General features: G+C 39.6%; 1 protein-coding gene across 12 annotated transcripts in view; it reads left to right on the top strand.

The window, feature by feature from the left end:
- Positions 1–1,474: 1,474 nt before the first annotated feature.
- SETDB1 (SET domain bifurcated histone lysine methyltransferase 1) overlaps positions 1,475–21,531 on the top strand; it is a 28,654-nt gene continuing 8,597 nt past the window's right edge. For 4 of the 12 annotated variants that reach the window (XR_009689031.1, XR_009689030.1, XM_061120883.1 and 1 more), the window contains exons 1-14: positions 1,501–1,676; positions 2,578–2,848; positions 3,505–3,656; positions 12,310–12,344; positions 12,786–12,885; positions 13,867–13,992; positions 14,158–14,359; positions 15,035–15,108; positions 16,042–16,232; positions 17,005–17,134; positions 18,323–18,479; positions 18,563–18,721; positions 19,357–19,980; positions 20,568–20,684. Coding sequence is in view for 10 of the 12 variants with exons in the window: in XM_061120883.1 (XP_060976866.1) it covers positions 2,589–2,848; positions 3,505–3,656; positions 12,310–12,344; positions 12,786–12,885; positions 13,867–13,992; positions 14,158–14,359; positions 15,035–15,108; positions 16,042–16,232; positions 17,005–17,134; positions 18,323–18,479; positions 18,563–18,721; positions 19,357–19,980; positions 20,568–20,684 (2,327 nt within the window). In the remaining 2 variants the exon portion in view is untranslated. Of the gene's footprint in view, positions 1,677–2,577; positions 2,849–3,504; positions 3,657–12,309; positions 12,345–12,785; positions 12,886–13,866; positions 13,993–14,157; positions 14,360–15,034; positions 15,109–16,041; positions 16,233–17,004; positions 17,135–18,322; positions 18,480–18,562; positions 18,722–19,356; positions 19,985–20,567; positions 20,685–21,531 lie in introns of those variants that run through there. The other 8 variants (XM_061120880.1, XM_061120879.1, XM_061120881.1 and 5 more) reach the window with 8 other exon arrangements.

The raw sequence follows: 21,531 nt of genomic DNA, 5'->3' as shown, positions 1-21,531 counted from the left end.
GGAGCACCTGCTGTAAAGATTGCTGAACAAATTAAACTATTTAATGAGCTCATTAAACTAAAGGAATAATGAGATTCCATGGCAGTCAATAGTGCTGATTCATCAAACACATCTGGTTCTCCATCCTTCTGGAGATGAGATATGACTGTCCTTCCTGGCTCTCTCGTGTTTGGGTAGGGCCTCATTAAAGCCAGTAGGTTGAGTCATTCTAGTTGCCAGTGTGAGACCCCCTAGTGATATCTCCTTATGGCAGGATGGCACATCAGCCTGGGTTTCTGAGTAGCTATCCTGAGCAGAACGCCACTGTCACGGTTTTAGAGCCGATTACGTGGTATGAACAAGTAATACATGCTTCTTGTTTTAAACTTTTGGTGTTGTTTCGGCAACATAGCCTAGTCTATTCTGACACTGATATTATTTAAATACATATCAAATTCTTAAAAATTAAACAGTTAACAAAGAGTCCTAATGAGGATCTGGGAAAAGAGACACTTTCACAGATTTGCCAGTGAAAGTAAAAATTGTTTCAACCTTGTTGAAAAGTAATTTGACAGCAGATTCTGATAAAAATAGGGGAAAGTACATATTTTTCAACTCAGATTCCATTTGGGGGGATTTCTTTCACAGAAATAAAAGTAGTACTGCAAAAGGATGTTTAATATTTATTGTTGAATTTTTGTTGTGGCTAAAAACTGAGCACAATCCAAATTTCTAAGTATGATTTAACCATATTATGAAGTATTACACAACTATCAAAAAGAAATCTTTTAATTGACTTCATGGAATGTCCACATGTTAAGTGAAAACAGAAACAAAAAAATCCATGTTTAATCTTGTACACACAAGCCTAGAACACTAAGTTGATTTACCTCAAAGGAGCAGGGGTGGTTAAGTGATGGTGGTGGAGAAGATACTTTCCTGTTTTTCATATAACACCTCCCTCCTGATGCGAAGAACTGACATTGGGAAAGACCCTGATACTGGGAAAGACTGAAGGCAGGAGGAGAAGGGTACGACAGAGGCTGAGATGTGGATGGACATGAGTTTGAGCAAGCTCCGGGAGTTGGTGATGGACAGGGAAGCCTATAGTGCTGCAGTCCATAGGGTCGCAAAGTCGGACACGACTGAGCGACTGAACAGAACTCGACTTATTACAATTTGTACGATTTATGTAACACAACAAACTCAAGTACAAGGGAGAATTCTAAACCTTAGGGTTTGCCGACTGAGCCTCTGCACAACAAACTTAGTACTCCTACCACCAGTTGTGGGGTGGTAGAAGAGGCGGAGCCTTTCTGTAATGTGTCTAAGCCACGCCCACTTTACCCGCCAGTCGTTTCTCACGTGTGCCCTGGAAGGATTTTCCTTGACGCATGCGTACGCCCCTGAGTTTTGCAGCCTTTGTAGGGCGCCCTGCGGCTTTGGGTTTGACCCCATCAGGCTACCGTCGCGGCGACCGGAACGGCACCTCAGGCTTGCTTCCGGCGTGTTTTTTTTTTCCCCTCGCTTCCCCTTCCCTCCCTCACGCTTCTTCCCCTCCCCCTGCTCCCTTTTCCCTTTGGTTTCGTTCTTTCCTACCGAGGCCGACCCCTGCGTCGTGAGTCTGGGGTCTGGTTGGTGAGAAAGAGCCATCTTTAGCTGAAAGCGGGGAGGTGTGGGAAATACTGTTAATTGAGGTATTTGGAGACCAAGGGCTTGTATGGAATGTTTTGTTTGTTGTAAGAGGTCGAGCGAGGGTGGCAAGGAAGTCTTCCCCGGAGACTAGCGGGGGCGGTGTTGAACTGGATTTGCGGGTGGGTGGGACGCCCCCCTAAAATGGGTAGCGCGGGGGTGGGGCGGCGTGTGGGCAAAAGAAAAATGGAGGCAGTGAGAACTGGCACTGGGGTCGCACGACATTCTGGCTTCAGTTTTGATTTAACCGTTTGATCAAAAAAGCAGTTAACACCAGTGTGTGTTTTTTGTGCGAGTATTTGAATGGTCGGTTTGGGTAGCCACCTTTTATTCCCAAATTATTTTATTTCATTTTACTTTGGGAAAACCTTTTTTGCTGCAAGCTTTTGTGTACTTAAGTGTCTTTCAACGTGAAAGCAAAGTGATGTAAGGAGAAAAGTAAAGAGAAAACGAATTAGGGAGTTGTAAACCAAACCTTCCCCTCCAGGTGGGGATATTTGCTCAAATTAGCATAGCGTGCAAAGATTTATCTCATTAGTCAAGGAACACAGGTCACAGAAATATCTACCTCAATAAATTGCTTCTTTTCAGTTTCCTAAAACATTATTTTTGGTAGCTCCCTGTTGCATGATATATGTCCTCCATGCCCTGTCAAACTTTTTCGTTTTATTCAGGCCTATAGTCTACAGCCTATAGGAGTTGAGAACTCTACAAAATCTCAGCTTCAGACACTGGAAACTGGGGGATTGGTGGGGGTGGGGAGGGTGGGTGGACATGGAGTCAAACCTAACTACATATATCTGAATATCAAGTAGCCGAGTAGGAATGAGTTTTATTAGGGGACTGAAATTCTCTATTGTGGTTATGATCACTCCAAAAGTAATTTTAGTTTCCTGCTCCATGTAGAGGACAGCAGTATGTCCTCCCTCCCTGGGTGCATTGGTTTGGCAGCAGCAACAGCAGCAGTGGAGTCTGAAGAAATTGCAGAGCTGCAACAGTCCGTGGTTGAGGAGCTGGGTATCTCAATGGAGGAGCTTCGACAGTTCATTGATGAAGAACTGGAAAAGATGGACTGTGTACAGCAGCGCAAGAAGCAACTAGCAGAGCTGGAGACTTGGGTAATACAGAAGGAATCTGAGGTGGCCCATGTTGACCAACTCTTTGATGATGCATCCAGGTAAGAACCACATAGGAAATGGGAGTAAATCTGCCCATTGGCAGACATTTTAAAAATTGTTCATGACATTGTACTTTAGAAGGTACAGACATGTAGAATCTTGCTCTTCCTCAAAGGTTAAGGGCCAAAATCTGACTGCATCGTCATCATATAGTGTTCATCTATCAGTGGTTAATATATGATCAGCAGTAGGGGAGTCCAGGTCTTGGGTCCCTTCCACTTCTTTATGCTACACTCTACTTCAGAACAGTTGTTTTGTTTTCTTACTAGAATCATCTAGGGAGTGCATATTGTGAAGATTTGCTGTTTTATGTAACTGTGAAGCTTTAACAAGTTCATCGAACCTTATTTCTACTCTAAACCCCCAGAAGAGTTGTTTCTTGTGCCCAACTTGTCACTTAGAATGTATTTTCAAATAACAAAAGGTAAACTATGAAGTTGAAAGGACCATGCTTTGAACTTACTTTGGATTTTTCAAGAAACCACAATTTAAATATTTTTCTCTGGGATAAGCCTCTTAAATTCAAAACAGAGACACTTTGGAATATGGTCTGTTTAAATAGGGGTCAGTATATAGTTAAATATATATAAATAATAGTGGCTTTTCCCCCTGCTTCTGCTGGCTTTGACCTTTTCTACATGTGTTCCAATATTAGGGCAGTGACTAACTGTGAGTCTTTGGTGAAGGACTTTTATTCCAAACTGGGACTACAGTACCGGGACAGCAGCTCTGAAGATGAAGCTTCCCGGCCTACAGAAATAATTGAGATTCCTGATGAAGACGATGATGTTCTCAGTATTGATTCAGGTAAGAGATGAGGCTATGGACTGGAAAGCCTCAGGATTGAAACTGAAACATGGGAAGATGAGCAGATAGAAGATAAGAGAGGAGAAACCATTCTCACTAATTTCATATTCCTAACTATTGGACTTGTCTGTTACAGAAAAAAAAAAAAATAGAAGATTGTTAGTGTCATGGATCTTCCCTACCTGCTACTTCCTGATTGGATTAGTCTCCTTTCCCCATTCTGTATAATCTGTATTCTAAATTTCCTTGCTTTTTTTAATAGATGGCATTTAACATATATATATATATATATATATATGTATCTCAAAGCAGATTGTTTGGTTTTGTGTATTCTTTAACAATTTTTAAAGTATAGTTTACATACTATAAAATTCACCCACCTTAAGTGTACAAGTTGAGTTTTAGTGAATAATTTTATAGTACGGCAGTCTTCACCCCAATCCAGTTTTAGAACTCTTGCATCACCCCAGAAAGTTCCCTCATACATGTTTGTCATTAGTCTGCATTGTCACCCCCTGGCAACCACTGATCTGCTTGCTTTCTCTGTGAAGTTTTTGCCTGTTCTAGAAATTTCCTATTAAGTAGGGTCACAGTATGTCATCTATTATGTCTACCTTCTGTCATTTAACATAATGTGTTTGAGGTTCATCCCTGTTGCATTTATCAGTAGTTTGTTCCTTTTTTGTTGAATAACATTCCATTGTATGGATATCCACATGTTTTTATCCATTCCTCAGTTGATAAACATTTGGGTTGTTTCCAGTTTGGAACCATTATGAATAATGTTGCTATGAACATTTGTGTGGAAGTTTTAATGTCCATGTTTTGTTTCATGTGTTTTGGATATTACACCCAAGAGTAGAATTGCTAGGTCTTAAGGTAAATGTATGAGTTTTGAAGAAACTGAAACTGTTGTGTTTTCCAAAGTGACTGTATCATTTTACATTCCTGCTAGCAAAGTATGGAAGACATCCTTGTCAATGATTGGTATTGTCAGTCATTTAGCCATTCTAGTGGGTGTGCGGCAGTATCATTCTGTGCGGGATCTTGGGCCACAGCAGTGATAGCCCAGAATCCTAACCATTAGACCACTGGGGTCTCCCTCACATTGTGATTGTAGTTTGTATGTTTCTAAAGACATTGAGCATCTTTTCACACTTACTTGCCATTTATGTATGTACTTTAGGCAACTATCTGTTCAGATCATTTTGCCTTTTTTAAAAAATTGGTTGTCTTTTTACTGTTGACTTTTCTAAGTCAATATATATAAGTCTTCTGACTTATTGTACTTTAGGTACTATTCATTTATTAGGTCTGTTTTATAAACATTTTCTCCCAGATGTGGCCTTTTCATTTTCTTAATGATGTCTTTTGAAGAATAAAAATTCTTAAAGTAAGGATTGAGGGTAGTTGGTTGGTTTGTTTCACTTAACGGCTATCTAGTTGTTCCACCACCACTTGTTGAAAAGACTATCCTTTCAGGATGCTTGTTGAAAGTCAGCTGGCCATATATTTGAGGGTCACATTTCCCTGGTGGCTCAGATGGTAAAGTGTCTGCCTACAATGTGGGAGACCTGGGTTCAATCCCTGGGTCAGGAAGATCTCCTGGAGGAGGAAATGGCGACCCACTCCAGTATTCTTGCCTGGGAAATCCCATGGACGGAGGAGCCTGTTAGGCTACAGTCCATGGGGTCGCAAAGAGTCGAACACGACTCAGTGACTTCACTTCACTTGATCTAAATGTTTATTTTTTACCAGCACCACACTGTCTTACTGTAGCTTGACAGTAGTTATTAAAATCACTTCGTGAAAATCCTCCAAATTCATTTGTATTTCATATATAGTCCAAATAAATTTTCTCATCAGCTTATCAATTTTCTGGAAGTTTTTTGTGGCTCCCTTAGACCTTTTTGTATATTAGATCATGCTTTCTGCAAATAGTCATTTTACTTCTTCCTTTCTAATCTAGATGTCTTTCTTCCCCCCTTGTTTTATTATGTTTGCTAGAACCTCCATTGTGATGTTGAAAAAAAGTTTTGAGAGCAGACATCCTTTTCTTATTCCTGATTTTGGCAGGAAAACATTTTATCTTTAGATAGCAATTATGGTGTAAGTTGTAGGTATCCTTTATCAGATTGATGGAAGTTGCTTCTATTCCTATTTTCCTGAAAGCTTTTATCATATCATATCATGGATTCAATTTTAGATTTTGTTAGCTCCTTTTTCTGTATTGTCCTCAGATGATCATATGACTTTTATCATTTATCCTATTAACAGGATGTATTACAATAATTATTTTTTGGATATTAACCAATCTTTTGTTCCTGGAATAAATCTCTCATCCCTGCCCCCACACTTTGTCTTAATGTATAATCCTTCTAATATGTTGTTGTATTGGATTTGTAAATGTTTTAACAATTTTTGCACATACGTTTGAGGGCTGTTTGTAGTTTTGTTAGTGATGTCTTTGGCTATAGCATCAAGGTAATATGGGCCTTACAAGATGAGTTGGGAAGTGCTCCTTCCTCTGAGTTGTGTGGGATGGTATTATTTCTTCCTTAAATGTTGATAAATTCAGCAATGAGACCATCTTGGCTTGGACTTTTCTTCATGGAAAGCTTTTTTATAAATAAGCTTTTTAATTTGAAATCATTTTAGATTTGTGGAAAAGTTGCAAAGGTAATAGACAGTTTCTGCATACCTGTCACCAGTTTCTTCTCATGTTAATGTTATCATGCTATATATTGGTCAAAACTGAGAAACAAACATTGGTACTTTCTTTTTATCTAAACTCCAGACTTTATTCCATTTCTGGTTTTTCTGTTCCAAGATCCAGTTCAACATATCACATTGTTGTTTATTGTGGGAAGGCTTTTAATTACTAAATCCATTTTCGTTTTTTTAAATATACTTATTTTTATTTATTTATTTGGCTGCTCCGGGTCTTAGTTGTAGCACATGGGATTTTTAGTTGCTGCATGTGGGATCTAGTTCCCTGACCAGGAATCGAACCCAGGCCCCTACATTGAGAGCTTGGAGTCTCTACCACTGGACCACCAGGGGAGCCCTCCATTTTCTTTACCTGATATATTTAAGTTTTCTATTCCTTCTCAAGTTGGTTTTGTTCATTTGTGTCTTTCTAGGAATTTGTTCACTTTATCAAAGTTATCTAAATTATTGTTGTTCATAGTATTCCCTTATGATCCTTTTAATTTCTGTAGGTTCTGTAGTGATGTCCCTTTCATTCCTGATAGGGTTTTTTGGATTTTGTTTTTTTGTTTCTTGGTTAATCTAGCTACTGGTTTAATCAATTTTTGTTCTTTTGTAAGGAACCAGTATTGGGAGTTCATTGATTTATTTTTGTTACTCTTTTTCTGTTACCTGTTTCATTGATTTCTACTCTGATCTTTATTATTTTCTTCCTTCCACCTTTTTTGGGTTTGGTTTGCTTTTCTTTTTCTTTTTTTAGTTTCTGTCCTTTTTTTAAATATTTATTTGTTTATTTTGGCTGCACCAGGTTTTAGTTGCGGCACACAGGATCTTTGATCTTTGTTGTGGCATGGGACTCTTAATTGTGGCATGTGGGATCTAGTTCCCTCACCAGGGAGCGAACCCAGGCCCCCTGCATTGTGAGTTCAGAGTCTTAGCCATTGGACCACCAGGGGAGTCCCTCCTTAAAGTTGAAGCTGAGACTATTGACTCTAGACCTTTCTTCCTTCCTGGTATAAACATTTAAAGCTATAAATATCCCTCTAAGCATTGCTTTACTGCATCTCATAAGTTTTTTTATGTTGAGTTTTAATTATCATGTACCTCATAAATTTTAATTTCCTTTGTGATTTTTTTTCTTTGACCTTGGGTTAATCAGGTACACTTGTGTCCTCTTTGCATGTGCATATTTTAATAGTCACCCAAGAATATACAGAGAATTTACCTAAAGCCTGAGTGTGGCTCTCTGATTTTCAGAATCTCCTTGTTAAATCCCTGACTGGTTTGCTGCTCACTCTAAGCAAGAGCTACAACCTCAGACTAGCAAAGCTACTTGTTCGTGCTCATACCTTGATGGTGAAGATAACAGTTTTTGCCCACTATGCTGGCAGTGGAGCAGGGATGGGAGCTGCCCCAGGAAAGGGATCCATGGACTCCCACTTTTGTCACCATCAGGTTTAGTAGTTTTTCAAAAATAAATACTTATCAAACTGTTGTTTGCCTTTGGACAGTTTCCAGCATCCTGAAATTTTTTTTTTGGCCATTTTGTCCAGTTTTATACTTGTTTTCTGCATAGGGGGATTGTCCATTCTTGTCTCATCAGTATCACTGGAAGTGCTGTAGTTTTGCATATATTCAAAGTAGCTAAATGGAATCTTAGACACTGCATGCATTCTTCGATGACTTCATCAGTATCATGCTGATGTATGGTGCTTGATACAGTTGCTGCTGTAGTATGGTGCTCCATTATGTGAATGTGCCAGTTTATCTGTCTGCTAACAACTGACATTTCATTTGTTTTTAAGTTTTTTTGCAATTATAAATAATGCTCTAAATATTCTTGTGCATGATCCTTGATGCACACGTGCAAGAATCTTTTTAGGATCTCATAGGATACTGTAAGAGTGGAGTTGCTGGTTCTTTGGATATGGAATTTTCAACCTTGCTGGATAATTAATGACCAAACAGCTTTCCAAAGTGGTTGTGTGAATTTATATTTATACCACCAGTGACTGCAAGTGGCCTGTGTTCCACATCCTTGACAGCACGTGGTATTGTCATTTTAAAGTTTGATTTCTCTGTTTATTGATGGACTTGAGAGTCTTTTCATGTGTGAGTTATCTGTAGTTTTTCTTTGAAATGTCTGTTCATGTCTCTTGCTCATTCACTCAACTGTATGTTTGGTTTTTTTTTTTTTTAGTTCAGAGAGTCTTCCTGTTATTCCTGTAATTATAATTACTAATCCTTTGCAGTTATAAAATGGACATATTACTCCAAGCTAATGTTTTGTCTTTTTATGTTATTTGCTAATAAACAGAAGTTGTAACTTTTAACACTTTCTTCTATGGTCATTGCTTTTTATATCCTTACTGCCCTGAATCAACAAAGATCTTCTTTTACATTGCCTTTGAAAGTTTCATTGTTTTGTGTTTCACATTTAAGTTTTTAATCTAACTGGAATATATTTTTGGTGCAATATTTGAGGTATTTTCTTTTTTTCGTATTAAATAATTCTCCAGCACCATTATTGAAATGAACCACCTCTCACTGATTCACATTGCTTCAGTCAGTTCTATTCAGGCTCTCAGTCGTGTCTGACTGTTTGCGGCCCCATGGGCTGTAGCCTACCAGGCTTCTCCGTCCATGAGATTTTCCAGGCAAGGATACTGGAGTGGGTTGCCATTTACTGGAAAAACCACAGCTTTGACTAGATGGACTTTTGTTGGCAAAGTAATGTCTCTGCTGTTCTGTCATAAATTATTTCCATATATATCTATGGGTTTGTTCCTGGATTTTCTGTTTCACTGGTGTGTCATTTCTTACTAAGTCAACTCTACTGTCCATCACTGTGACTTTGTAAGTTTTTCTATCTGTTAACTCTTAATAACTTGACTTTCTCATTCTTCACAGATGTCTTGGTTCTTTTTCACCTATTTTGCTTATATTTGAGAGTTAGCTTTTCATGTTCCCCCATTTCCCCCACACACACCAGTAAAAACCCGAGAACTATAGACATTATATGTCAGTATCAGTTGACATTATCAGATTATCAATATAGGAATAGTTGATAATTTTCATAGTATTTAAATCTCCCACACAAAGATCATGTATTTAGTCCTTAACATTTTTCATTGAGGTTGGTTGATTTTCTCCACAGAAAGCCTGCACTAACTTTTTTTAAAAAAACTTTATCTCTAAATAGTTTTGGTAATATATAGACATGTAGTTGACTTTTGCATATAGATTTTTTATCAGACAATCTGACTAAGTTTTTATTTTATTTCTGGTCATTTACATTGCTTTCCATTTATTTATTTATTTTTGCTACTTTTCCCTCCCAGTTTTATTGAGATATAGTTGATAATATAGTACTTAAGGTGTAAGACATAATGATTTGATATATATGTTTATTGCAAAATGATTATCACCATTGCCTTCCATTTTTAAATGTTATAAATCTCTAAAACTTAACTGTACAATACAGTAGCCACCATCCACACATGGCTATTTAAATTATGTGAAATGTGAGAATTCCTAGTGGTCTGGTGTTTAGGATGCTGAATTTCCACTGTGGAAAACCTGGGTTCAATCCCTGGTCAGGGAACTAAGATCCTGCAAAACTACATGGCAGGGCCAAAAATTAAAAAATTATGTATGGGACCTCCCTGGTGGTCCAGTGGCTAAGACTCCAGGCTTCCAATGCAGAGGAGCCTGGGTTCAATCCCTGGTCATGGAACTAGATCCCACATGCTACAACTAAGGCCTGGCACTACCAAATAAATAAATATATATATATATTTAAAAAAAAAAAATTATGTAAAATGTGAAGTCTAGTATTTTCGAGGACGTATGAGTAACTCTTAAAACTTAATAATAAAAAGACAAATAACACATTTAAAAATAGGCAAAATATTTGAATAGATGCTTCTTCAAAGAAGATGTGTAAATGACAAATATATGAAAAGATGTTTAACATCATTAGCTATTAAGAAAAAAGATAGTAATATAAGTATTGGTAAGGATGTGGAGAAATTGGAACCCTCTAAAATTGCTGATGGGAATGCAAAATGGTACAGCCACTTTGGACAAGTCTTTCAGTTCACCAAAAGGTTAAGTACTGAGTTATTTTATGGCCCGGCAGTTCTACTCCTAGCCATAATCCAAGAGAAATGACAACATATGCCCACATAAAAACTCATATATAGGGACTTCCTGGTGGTCCAGCAGTTAAGAATCCTTCTGCCAATGCAAGGGACATGGGTTTGATCCCTGGTCTAGGAACTAAGATCCCACATGCCTTGAGGCAACCAGGCCTGTGTGCTGCACCCTGCTGAGCCTGCAGCTGCTGAAGCCTAAGCACCTTGGAGCCAGTGTTCTGCTGTAATAAAAGAAGCCACTGCTTTGAGAAGCCCATACACCACAGTTAGAGAGTAGTGCCCGCACACTGCAACTAGAGAAAGAGAAAGCTTGTGCATCACAATGAAAACCCAGCACAGCCAGAAATAATTTTTTAAATTATTTTTGAAAACTCATATACAAATGTGCCTATCAACGTTATTCATAACAGCCAAAAAGTGTAAATAACACAAATGTCCATCAACTCATGAATGGATAAATAAAATGTAGTATAGCCATACAATGGAATATTAATCATAAAAATGAAGTGCTAATAATGCTGCAACATAGATGAATCTCATGTGATGTACCACACATCACATATAATTCCATTTTTGTGAAGTATGCAGAAAAGGCAAATCCGTAGAGACAGATAGTAGATTAATAGTTGCTGGAGGTTGCAGGTATGGTGGAATGGGGAATGACTGTTAATAGAAACCCCATACTTAGTGGGTTTTCTTTTCAGGGTGATGAAAATGTTCTAGAATTAGGTAATGGTGATGGTTGTACAACCTTGTGAATATACTAAGAACCACTGAATTAAAAAGTTTAAAGGGGTAAATTTACATAAATTACATCTGATTTTTTAAATTCTTTAGTCAAATTTAAAGGCTTCCATGATAGCTCAGTTGGTAAAGAATCTGCCTGCAATGCAAGAGACCATGGTTCAATTCCTAGATCGGGGAAATCCACTGGAAAAGGGATAGGCTACCCATTCCAGTATTCTTGAACTTCCCCTTGTGGCTCAGCTGGTAAAGAATCCACCTGCAATGCGGGAGACCTGGGTTCAGTCTCTGGGTTGGGAAGATCATCTGGAGAAGGGAATGGCTACCACTTCAGTATTCTGGCCTAGAGAATTCCATGGACTGTATAGCCTATGGGGTCACAAAGAGTCGGACACAATTGAGCAACTTTTACCTCACTTCACTTCAGTAAAATTTAACACTCATTTCATGTGCTTAGTAGCCAAATTTTAACAGATTTGACAGTGCAGAAACAGAATATGTCTATCATAGCAGGAATCGAACCATGGTCTCCTGCATTACAGGCAGATTCTTTACCAACTGAGCTATCACGGAAGCCTTTAAATTTGACTAAAAAATTTTAAAAATCAAATGTAATTTACATAACAAATTTACCCCTTTAAAATGTTTAATTCAGTGGTTTTTAGTGTATTCACAAGGTTGTACAACCATCACCATTATCTATTGGACAGCACTACTCAAGAAGAAACATTTTAGCTTAATTCACTGGGCACATTTCATTTTTCAAATCATTCAAATAACCCATAAAAAATTATTGTTATAAAAATTCAAGTATTTGAAAACCCCAGATCCCATAGACTATCACCTGTACCAGTACTTTATCCCCAAGTAAGAACTGTCACCTGTTTGCTGTATATCTTTCTGAATGCTTTTTGTACTTTTACATAGATATGTGTATCTATATCTGGTTTATAGTTATCATTAGTGTTCCCATGATAGCTTGGTTCTTGATTTCTTGGAATTTCTTATGTATAAGCCCCTTATACTCAATTTTTCTCGTCTAGGTGATGCTGGGAGCAGAACTCCAAAAGACCAGAAGGTAACTTGAAATGAGTAAAAGAAGGATGAGAGAGAAGAATATGAAGATAGAAGAAACTTTTGGCCTAACTGTTCAGTCAGTTCAGTCATCAAGATATAACCAGTCACCCTGAAGTCAGCCCCATGGGTCGCAGTTCTCTAATAGATGTTAGAAGAATGCAAAAGCTCCTTATAGATACATACACTGAATGTTGTATGAATATAGAATTTGGCAGTGATAAGCCAGATTGATTAATCAAGGAAAGCTTCCTAAAGCTGATTTCTGAACCAGATTTGTAAGAAAGGGCAAGTTTTGCCTGATAAAGTAACTATAAGCTTCTAGAAGTAACTGTAAGCTTCTAAACGTAACTCAGTCTATTTCGTTTTTTAAAAGACAAGTTGTTATTCTCAAGAAGCAGTGCTACTATTTTAAAACTTGTCTCCCTCATCCCCTTCCTTACAGCTCCGTGAAGCTATGGCTGCCTTAAGAAAATCGGCTCAAGATGTCCAGAAGTTCATGGATGCTGTCAACAAAAAGAGTAGTTCCCAGGATCTACACAAAGGTTAGAGTCAGGAGGCATCTCGGTATAGGTGCAGAGGTGAAGTCCTGCAGAGATTTCATGGATACTGACTGTGTTTTAACATTTCAACATCCTTCTCTACCTCTGTAGGATTCTTTTAATACCACAGATTCTCCTTGCTGTTTGCTTCAGTCTTTTTTGTTGTTTTTTTGGCTGCATCAGTCAGCTTGTGGGATCTTAGTTCCCTGACCAAGGATCGAACCCAGGCCCACAGCACTGAAAGTGCAGAGTCCTAACCACTGAACCCCTTGGGATGTCTCTTGGCTTAAGTTGTTTGTCTGCTGGCTTTCTACCATGTGATGGCTTTGTCCAAATACCCTTTTAGCTCCATGCTCATGATTTCTTCTTTGAGATGAAGGTTAAAGAAAACAGTAACTCAAACTCTAAAAAAGAGGTCTGAAGGAAGCTTTGTTTGTAGAATGTAGCTATTCAGAGATCCCTCCCAGGAAAATGATTTATAAATGCTGTGCTGTGCTTAGTTGCTCAGTCGTGTCCGACTCTTTGTGATCCCATGGCTTGTAGCCTGCTGTGTTCCTCTGTCCATGGGGATTCTTCAGGCAAGAATACTGGAGTGGGTTGCCATGCCCTCCTCCAGGGATCTTCCTAACCCAGGTATTAAACCCAGGTCTCCCACATTGCAGGTGGATTCTTTACAGTCTTGAGCCACCATGCTGCTTGGCATTTAATGAGTAATAGTTAATGTTGTTAATAAGGAGTCAGAAATATTTGGTTACAGTGAGGTGGTCTTGAGTTACATGTGAATTTCAATTCATATTTTTTCTGTTAGCATAAAGAGTTGAGTCACCTGTGTCTTATATTTCTGCCCTTGGCCAAGGGAGCAGGAAAAGTGGTTAAGTATCAGAGATTACCCCATTTGTCCCAATAACCCAGTACCGTCTTTATTTTCCATTCTTTCCCCAATCTGTGCCATATCTCTTTAGAGCAACTTTGCTTTCTTCCTAGGAACCTTGAGTCAAGTGTCTGGAGAGTTGAGCAAAGATGGTGACTTGGTTGTCAGCATGCGCATCCTTGGCAAAAAGAGAACTAAGACGTGGCACAAAGGCACCCTTATTGCCATCCAGACGGTTGGTATGTTCAAGCTAGAGGAAGGACTAATGAAAGACAATCTGCAGGTCACCATCAATGATTGTTTTCCTCACAGCCTTTGGCTTTTGTCTCTCACCTAGCAACCAGGATTCACACAGAAACTGATGGTTTTTAAAAATTTTTGTTTCTCTTTTCCCTTTTACTCAGGGCCAGGAAAGAAGTACAAGGTGAAATTTGACAACAAAGGCAAGAGTCTTCTGTCAGGAAACCACATTGCCTATGATTACCACCCTCCTGCTGACAAGTTGTATGTGGGCAGCCGAGTAGTGGCCAAATACAAAGATGGGAATCAGGTCTGGCTCTATGCTGGCATTGTAGCTGAGACACCAAACGTCAAAAACAAGCTCAGGTACCTAGATAGAAGATTGTAAAGAGAGTGGAAGCCAGGAGCACATCATCTGCCCTGTTCAAGCCATAGTCCAGATCTCACAGTTAGCTCTGTTGTTCCTAGTCCTCAGTGGCTGGAAACTCTCTCTTTTCTTTGCCACAGAGTCATGTGGGTGGGTCTTTCTTGCTCCCTTCCCCCCTTTTTTTTCCCTTTTCTCAAGGAGAAAACTTGGTCGGGGCAGAATAATCCAGATTGATTAATGGTTAGAGGAATAGAGAATTCATACAGAAGGAAGAAATGGAGACTAAATGTTTTTCAGCAATGTGAGAGTCCAATAGTATAACAAGAATAAATCACTTTTGGGAAAGTGGGGATATGTTGGTTAGATTAAGGGAGAATTCTAATATTCGTTTCCATTATGATTTATTACAGGATATTGAATATAGTTCCCTGTGCTATACAGTGGGACCTTATTGTTTATCCATTCTATATATAATAGTTTGCATCCGCTAACCTAAGGAAGAATTCTTAATTCTTGGGGTGGGAAGAAAGAATAGTAAAAAGAAAGTAGTACACTGGAACATGTTCCCTGGATTGTGTCTTGTGTGTGATTCAGAGGAATGCAAGCTATAATAATTTCTGGTCATGTTAAATATCATAACCCCCAGTCTTTCTACCATCACTCTTTCCTTACAGGTTTCTCATTTTCTTTGATGATGGCTATGCTTCCTATGTTACACAGTCTGAACTATATCCCATTTGCCGGCCACGTGAGTGTCCCTCCTTTTTTCCTTAGCTGTTTTTGTTTCCTCTTCTATCTTGTATTTCTTCTTAAGACAACCAGTGGAAGAGCCCTAATGTTCTTGGTGTTTTAGTCTCAAACAACATAAGTTTGATTAGTGTTCTTTGAGAGATACAGTTTTATTTGTCATGTCTAGTGTTACGTCTTGGCAGCCATAGAGTCAGACATTAGATCATGACTGACTTTGAGTGGATGCACGTATTGTAGATGTGTTTTAATTTCATTTCTGAGTGATTTAAGTTTGAGAAGATGTTACTTCTTTCCTAGTCTCATGTTTAACATTTGTGTAAATCTGCAGTCTGTGTAGTGCCTTCAAGCACTTTCTCAGAGTGCTTTCTACAGAACCTGTATTAGATGGGGTCTTCATAGGGTCCTCTATACTTGTGACTCTGGCTTAGGAGAGACTCTTATAGATGCACCTGTTTTTAGTTGCAGGAAAGTCAAGTAAAATGGCTGTTTCCACATAACATGGCAGTAAATACACACACTCAGGGTCCCTTAAAAGCCTGATGGAGCCTGAGAAGGAAGGACAGGTTTTCTAAAATCAGTTTATGGTGCCACCTGATTCTTTTTGATTTACCTTTAGACTTATCAAGTAAGCAAGAATTTCCACTTGACTTTTCCTAAGAGGATACATCCATTTCTAGGAAATGAGTGACTCACCTATGTTTGCATACTGCTTATGCATTTAGTATTTGCAGAATTTGTGTGCGCGTTTGCACATTAGTTTCAATACTTTTAAGTGGTCATGGTTTTGCTTCCCTTGAGGTTATGATTTCTTCATTTATTTTTTCTCTCCCTCCCAACTTGAAAAATGCCAAACGTCTCCTTGTCAACCCTTTTTCCCTATCAAGACATGCCCTACCTGCCCTCTCTCAGCCCTCCTTCTTCCTTGGGACAGTGAAAAAGACTTGGGAGGACATAGAAGACATCTCCTGCCGAGACTTCATAGAAGAGTATATCACCGCTTACCCCAACCGCCCCATGGTGTTGCTCAAGAGTGGCCAGCTGATCAAGACTGAGTGGGAAGGCACGTGGTGGAAGTCCCGGGTCGAGGAGGTGGACGGCAGCCTAGTCAGGATCCTCTTTCTGGTACTCTTCTTTTGAGTCTTAGAGGCAGGGATTCAGGTGGGATGGGGAAGCATGGCATAACTATGGCATATGTAGCTATGCCATAGCCTTTCTTCTTTGTTACTCTCTTACCTATTCTCACTGTTTTGGGTCATATTTTACTTTTTTTTCATTCCTCTATGCGTGGTTATTAAAAATAAAGTCCCTGAATTTAAGACTCTAATCTGCATGATAGTGTTTTTTGTTTTTGCTTTTCTCCAAGAGTATCCACAATGCATATAGGTACAGAGAAGGGTGCTAGTTCTGTTTTCCCAGGGTTAGGGATTTGATAACTTAATGGGACAAAAAAGAGGGATCAGTGAATTCTGAGGTCTTGGTGATCTTTCAAAGCCCAGCTTAACTCTTAAATCTTCTGTAAAAAAAAAATCTTCTGTAATTGTCCTTTTCTCCCCTCTCACACCTTAGAATTATATTTCTTCGCTGAGCTATCTCAGCCCTTTGATCCTAATGATCCTTGTTACATGTCTTATACTCAGTATAAACATCTATCTCTCGTCATTTTTTTAAACAAGGAATATACGTGTTTTTGTTTTGGGGGGTTTTATTGTTGTTGTTTAATTCCTGATGCCTGTTGTGGAGCCTAGCACATAAATTTATTGAATAGATAGGGAATTGGGCATTCATCAGGGAGATTTCCCCCAAAGGAGGCACATGGTATTCTTCAAAAGTGGCAGGGTAGATTCTAGCCTTTAACCCATTCCTCTGCCACCTTTCCTTATTTGCAATCCCCTAGGATGACAAAAGATGTGAATGGATCTATCGAGGCTCTACACGACTGGAGCCCATGTTCAGCATGAAGACATCATCCGCCTCTGCACTAGAGAAGAAGCAAGGGGGACAGCTCAGAACACGTCCAAATATGGGTAAGTCCTAAAAGCTCTCTGGGAGAGGGAAGAAGTGGACAAATCAGCAAAGAGGTGTGTGTATGATGGCTATATCCTTTGTTTACCAGAATGACACTACTGCCACATTGAAAACAGGACATGTTCCTAAGTTTCCAGTAGTGGTGATGAATTTGTGTTGCTGCCTCAACATGCTATGGCTCTGATTTGTTCTCAAAAACACATAAAAATCTGAAACAACTGGCTTAGGTTAGGGGTATTGTTGGTAGTAACTATCTCCATTATTCACGTGAGGATTATCTGCTTTGTGTGTGTTATCTGTGGTCTTTTTTTTTTTTTTTTTTTGCTGCAGTGGGTCTTCATTGCCCAAGGACTTTCTCTAGTTGCAGCTAGCAGGGGCTACTCATCATTGCAGTGTCCAGGCTTCTCATTACAGTGGCTTCTCTTGTTGCAAAGCATAGGCCCTAGAACATGCAGGCTTAGTAGTTCTGGCTCCCGGGTTTTAGAGCACAGGCTCAGTAGTTGTGGTACACAGGTTTAGTTTCTCTCTGGAATGTGAAATCTTCTCAGTTCAGGGATCAAACCCATATCCCCTGCCTTCCAGTCTAATTTTTATGCACTGCATGTGGTTAACTTGTTTTAAAATTTTGGTCTTGTTTTTATATGTTCCTGGCTTACTTTTTGGTTAATTTTTCTTGACAATATTAGTTGATCAGAGAATGTATTTTTGAAAAATTTTACCAAAGTATAACATAATTGGCTTCCCTGGTGGCTCAGTGGTAAATAATCTACCTGCCAATGCAGGAGAAACAGGTTCAATACTTGGGTTGGGAAGATCTCCTGGAGGAGGAAATGGCAACCCACTCCAGTATTCTTGCCTGGGAAATCTCACGGACAGAGGAGCCTGGTGGGCTACAGTCATAAGGTCACGAAGAGTCAGACATGACTTAGCAGTTAAATAACAACAACAGCAATAGAATAATTATTAATGTAAATTGTCTGAGGCAGGAAGATAAAATCTTACTATTTAAATGAAAGTCAGGCTGTGCCAATATTCCTACTCATTGGCATGAATAATGAGAGCTAACAGTCTTAGCACTTAGAATGTTTCTGTTGTTGCTTTATTATATAAATTGAGAATCAGATCTGTGGATGAATATAAATGGCACAGCTCTTATGTTCTCAATGGTCAGTTTCCTTTTCTTATAGGTGCTGTGAGAAGCAAAGGCCCCGTGGTCCAGTACACTCAGGATCTAACAAGTACTGGAACCCAGTTCAAGCCTATGGAACCCCCACAGACGACAGCCCCAGCTGCCCCACCTGCCCCACCTGGTCCAGCTCTGTCCCCCCAGGCAGGTGACAGTGAGTGAGTGCTATTCCTTCTTTTTCACCAGTTTCTTTTATATTACATTTTCTGTATCCCTTACTGTATGATCTCTAATCTCCTAGAAGCTTGGAAAGCCAGCTTGCCCAATCTCGGAAGCAGGTAGCCAAAAAAAGCACATCTTTCCGGCCAGGATCTGTGGGCTCTGGTCATTCCTCCCCTACATCCCCTGCACTCAGTGAAAATGCCCCTGGTGGGAAACCTGGGATCAATCAGACATATAGGTGAGAAAATCTCAGGCTCTCTGTTGGGAATGTTGGCAGTGTGGACTGAGTGGTCACTGTATGGGGAGGTTCCTTGGCCACAAGGGGCCTTGTTAAGATTATGACGGTGAGAAGTTTGGACTTGAAAGGAAAGCTTTAACCTTGGAATTTTCCTGGAAACAAAAAGTTAATTGAATTAGTTAATTTCTAGGTGCCTAGAAATACAATCACTAGAAAGTCATTTGTTAAGACTGCGTGTTGAATACGGTGTCGTCATTGGTACAATAGAAAGGGAACTTGGTAGCCTCTTTCCTTGAATCCTGGGGGTCAGTAAAGGCATTTATAGGGAACATAGCAGGGAAAACAACTAGCATGGATAGAAGACTGGATGCCAGTCCCATAATTCACAGGCAAAAATAAAATTTAGGAAAATACACACTGTTGAAACAGTTATTAATCAGTTAATGAAGAGTAACCAGGGTGTTTCATTGTCCAGTAAGGCAAGGGGAAGTTTAACTTACTTGTGTCATCTTTATCTTCAAGAGTATAATAGCTATTAGACAGGTTAGAGAAGTGGCTTAGCCAGCTAATGGGCTACTTATACAACAGAGAGGTCCTGTTTCCTTCTGATCTGATCTCTTGCATCTCATTTGCAGGTCACCTTTAGGCTCCACAACCTCGGCCCCAGCACCCTCAGCTCCCCCAGCTCCCCCAGCCTTCCATGGCATGCTGGAGCGGGCCCCTGCAGAGCCCTCCTACCGCGCTCCCATGGAGAAGCTTTTCTACTTACCTCATGTCTGCAGCTATACTTGTCTGTCTCGGGTCAGACCTATGAGAAGTGAGCAGTATCGGGGCAAGAACCCTCTGTTAGTCCCACTACTCTATGACTTCCGGCGAATGACAGCCCGGCGCCGAGTTAACCGCAAGATGGGCTTTCATGTTATCTATAAGACACCCTGTGGCCTCTGCCTTCGGTCAATGCAGGAGATTGAGCGTTACCTTTTTGAGACTGGCTGTGACTTCCTCTTCCTGGAGATGTTCTGTTTGGATCCATATGTTCTTGTGGACCGAAAGTTTCAGCCTTATAAGCCTTTTTACTATATTTTGGACATCACCTATGGAAAGGAAGACGTTCCTCTATCCTGCGTTAACGAGATTGACACAACTCCCCCACCCCAGGTGGCCTACAGCAAGGAACGGATCCCGGGCAAGGGTGTTTTCATTAACACAGGCCCTGAATTTCTTGTTGGCTGTGACTGCAAAGATGGGTGCCGGGACAAGTGAGTTGGTTAGGGAATTGTGGCCCTGCCTCCAACTTTGTTGTGATTTCCTTTATTTCCACCACTTTCTTTGCTCTCACTGCACTTATCCTTTCCTCACCTTTCTTGATCTGCTTTCTTAGCTGTAGCTTCTTCTGTAAGGCCTCCAGAGAGGCTGGAACCCCACAGCATAATCCTGGGTACATGTTTAGATAGCATCACGACTCATTGGACATAAACTTGAGCAAACTCCAAGAGATAGTGGAGGACAGGGAAGCCTGGTGTGCTGCAGTCCATGGGATCACAAAAAGTCAGACACAACGTAGCAACTGAACAGCAGTGCATGTGTCTTATGTTTGTTTTTTTCTCTGATTTCTCAGTTTCCTTTGCTTCCCTCCATCATGCTTTCAGTTGCTACTTGTTGTTCTGTGTCTCTTTATCTTAATCTTTCTCTGTCATAGTCCTACTGTCTTTTCCTTTCTCATTTACACGTATGGGAGAAGAAAAAGAAATTTTACTACCTTATCACCGTCCTTTTATTAGTAATACTTCTTGCCTCTGAAGAAAGTCTCACAGCTGTAGTAGTTGTACCCTTCTGTTTTATACAGGTCCAAGTGTGCCTGCCATCAGCTCACTATCCAGGCTACAGCCTGCACCCCAGGAGGCCAAATCAACCCCAACTCTGGCTACCAGTACAAGAGACTAGAAGAATGTCTGCCCACAGGGTAAGTAGTCAGGGGAAAGTTTAGCACCTCAGAGACTGAATTATTGTTTTTGTTTATGTTTCTACAAAACAGCAGCATTATAAAATTGAAGCCAAAAAAAACCAAAAAACTGAAACAGACATTTTATCAATTAAACCTTACTTATCAAATACCTAGCACATATTTCTTCCTTGAGCTTTTAAATGAAGACATATAATGATTAAATAGTATCTAGTGGTTTTCTGTTGCAGTAAAACATGACCTTGATCTCATAGCTGTGTGATTATTCTAACAGATTGTGGTTTACTCTGGCAAGTGAGGCGTACTCAGAGAGGAGTAGTCGTCAGGGGCCTGATTTATAGGACTTTGTAAATCAGGATAAAAATTAGAACCAAATTCATGATGTGATAGGAAGCTGTTAAGAGTATTTTAAGCAGACTACTGATGTCTACCTTTTAAGGACTATTCTGACTTCTCTGTGAAAAATAAGCTTTAGGGCAGCAGCAATAGAATTTGGAAGCTCAATTAGATAATTTCAGGAACACAGGTGTAAGAAGTGGTGGTTACTGGGGCTTGTCCTAGTATGAAAGTGGCAGTAGAAATGAGAAAGGATAGATACCACAAAAGAGAAATGAATTCACAGTGACTTCAGCCTTCTCAAAATAATGTTAGACACTAGATGGCAATTGAGGAATCTATTCAAAATTCTAAGGAAAATGACTTTTTAAAAAATAATTGTATATATTTATTTTTGGCTGTAGTGAATTACCCTTGCTGCACAGACTGTTCTCTAGTTGCTGTGGGGGAAGCACTACTGTAGTTGCAGTGCATGGGCTTCTCATCGCCGTGACTTCTCCTGTTTGTAGAC

This window comes from Dama dama, chromosome 20, assembly GCF_033118175.1.
Source record: "Dama dama isolate Ldn47 chromosome 20, ASM3311817v1, whole genome shotgun sequence".
Classification (NCBI taxonomy): Eukaryota; Metazoa; Chordata; class Mammalia; order Artiodactyla; family Cervidae; genus Dama; species Dama dama.
This window is presented reverse-complemented; position numbering and strand designations above follow the sequence as displayed.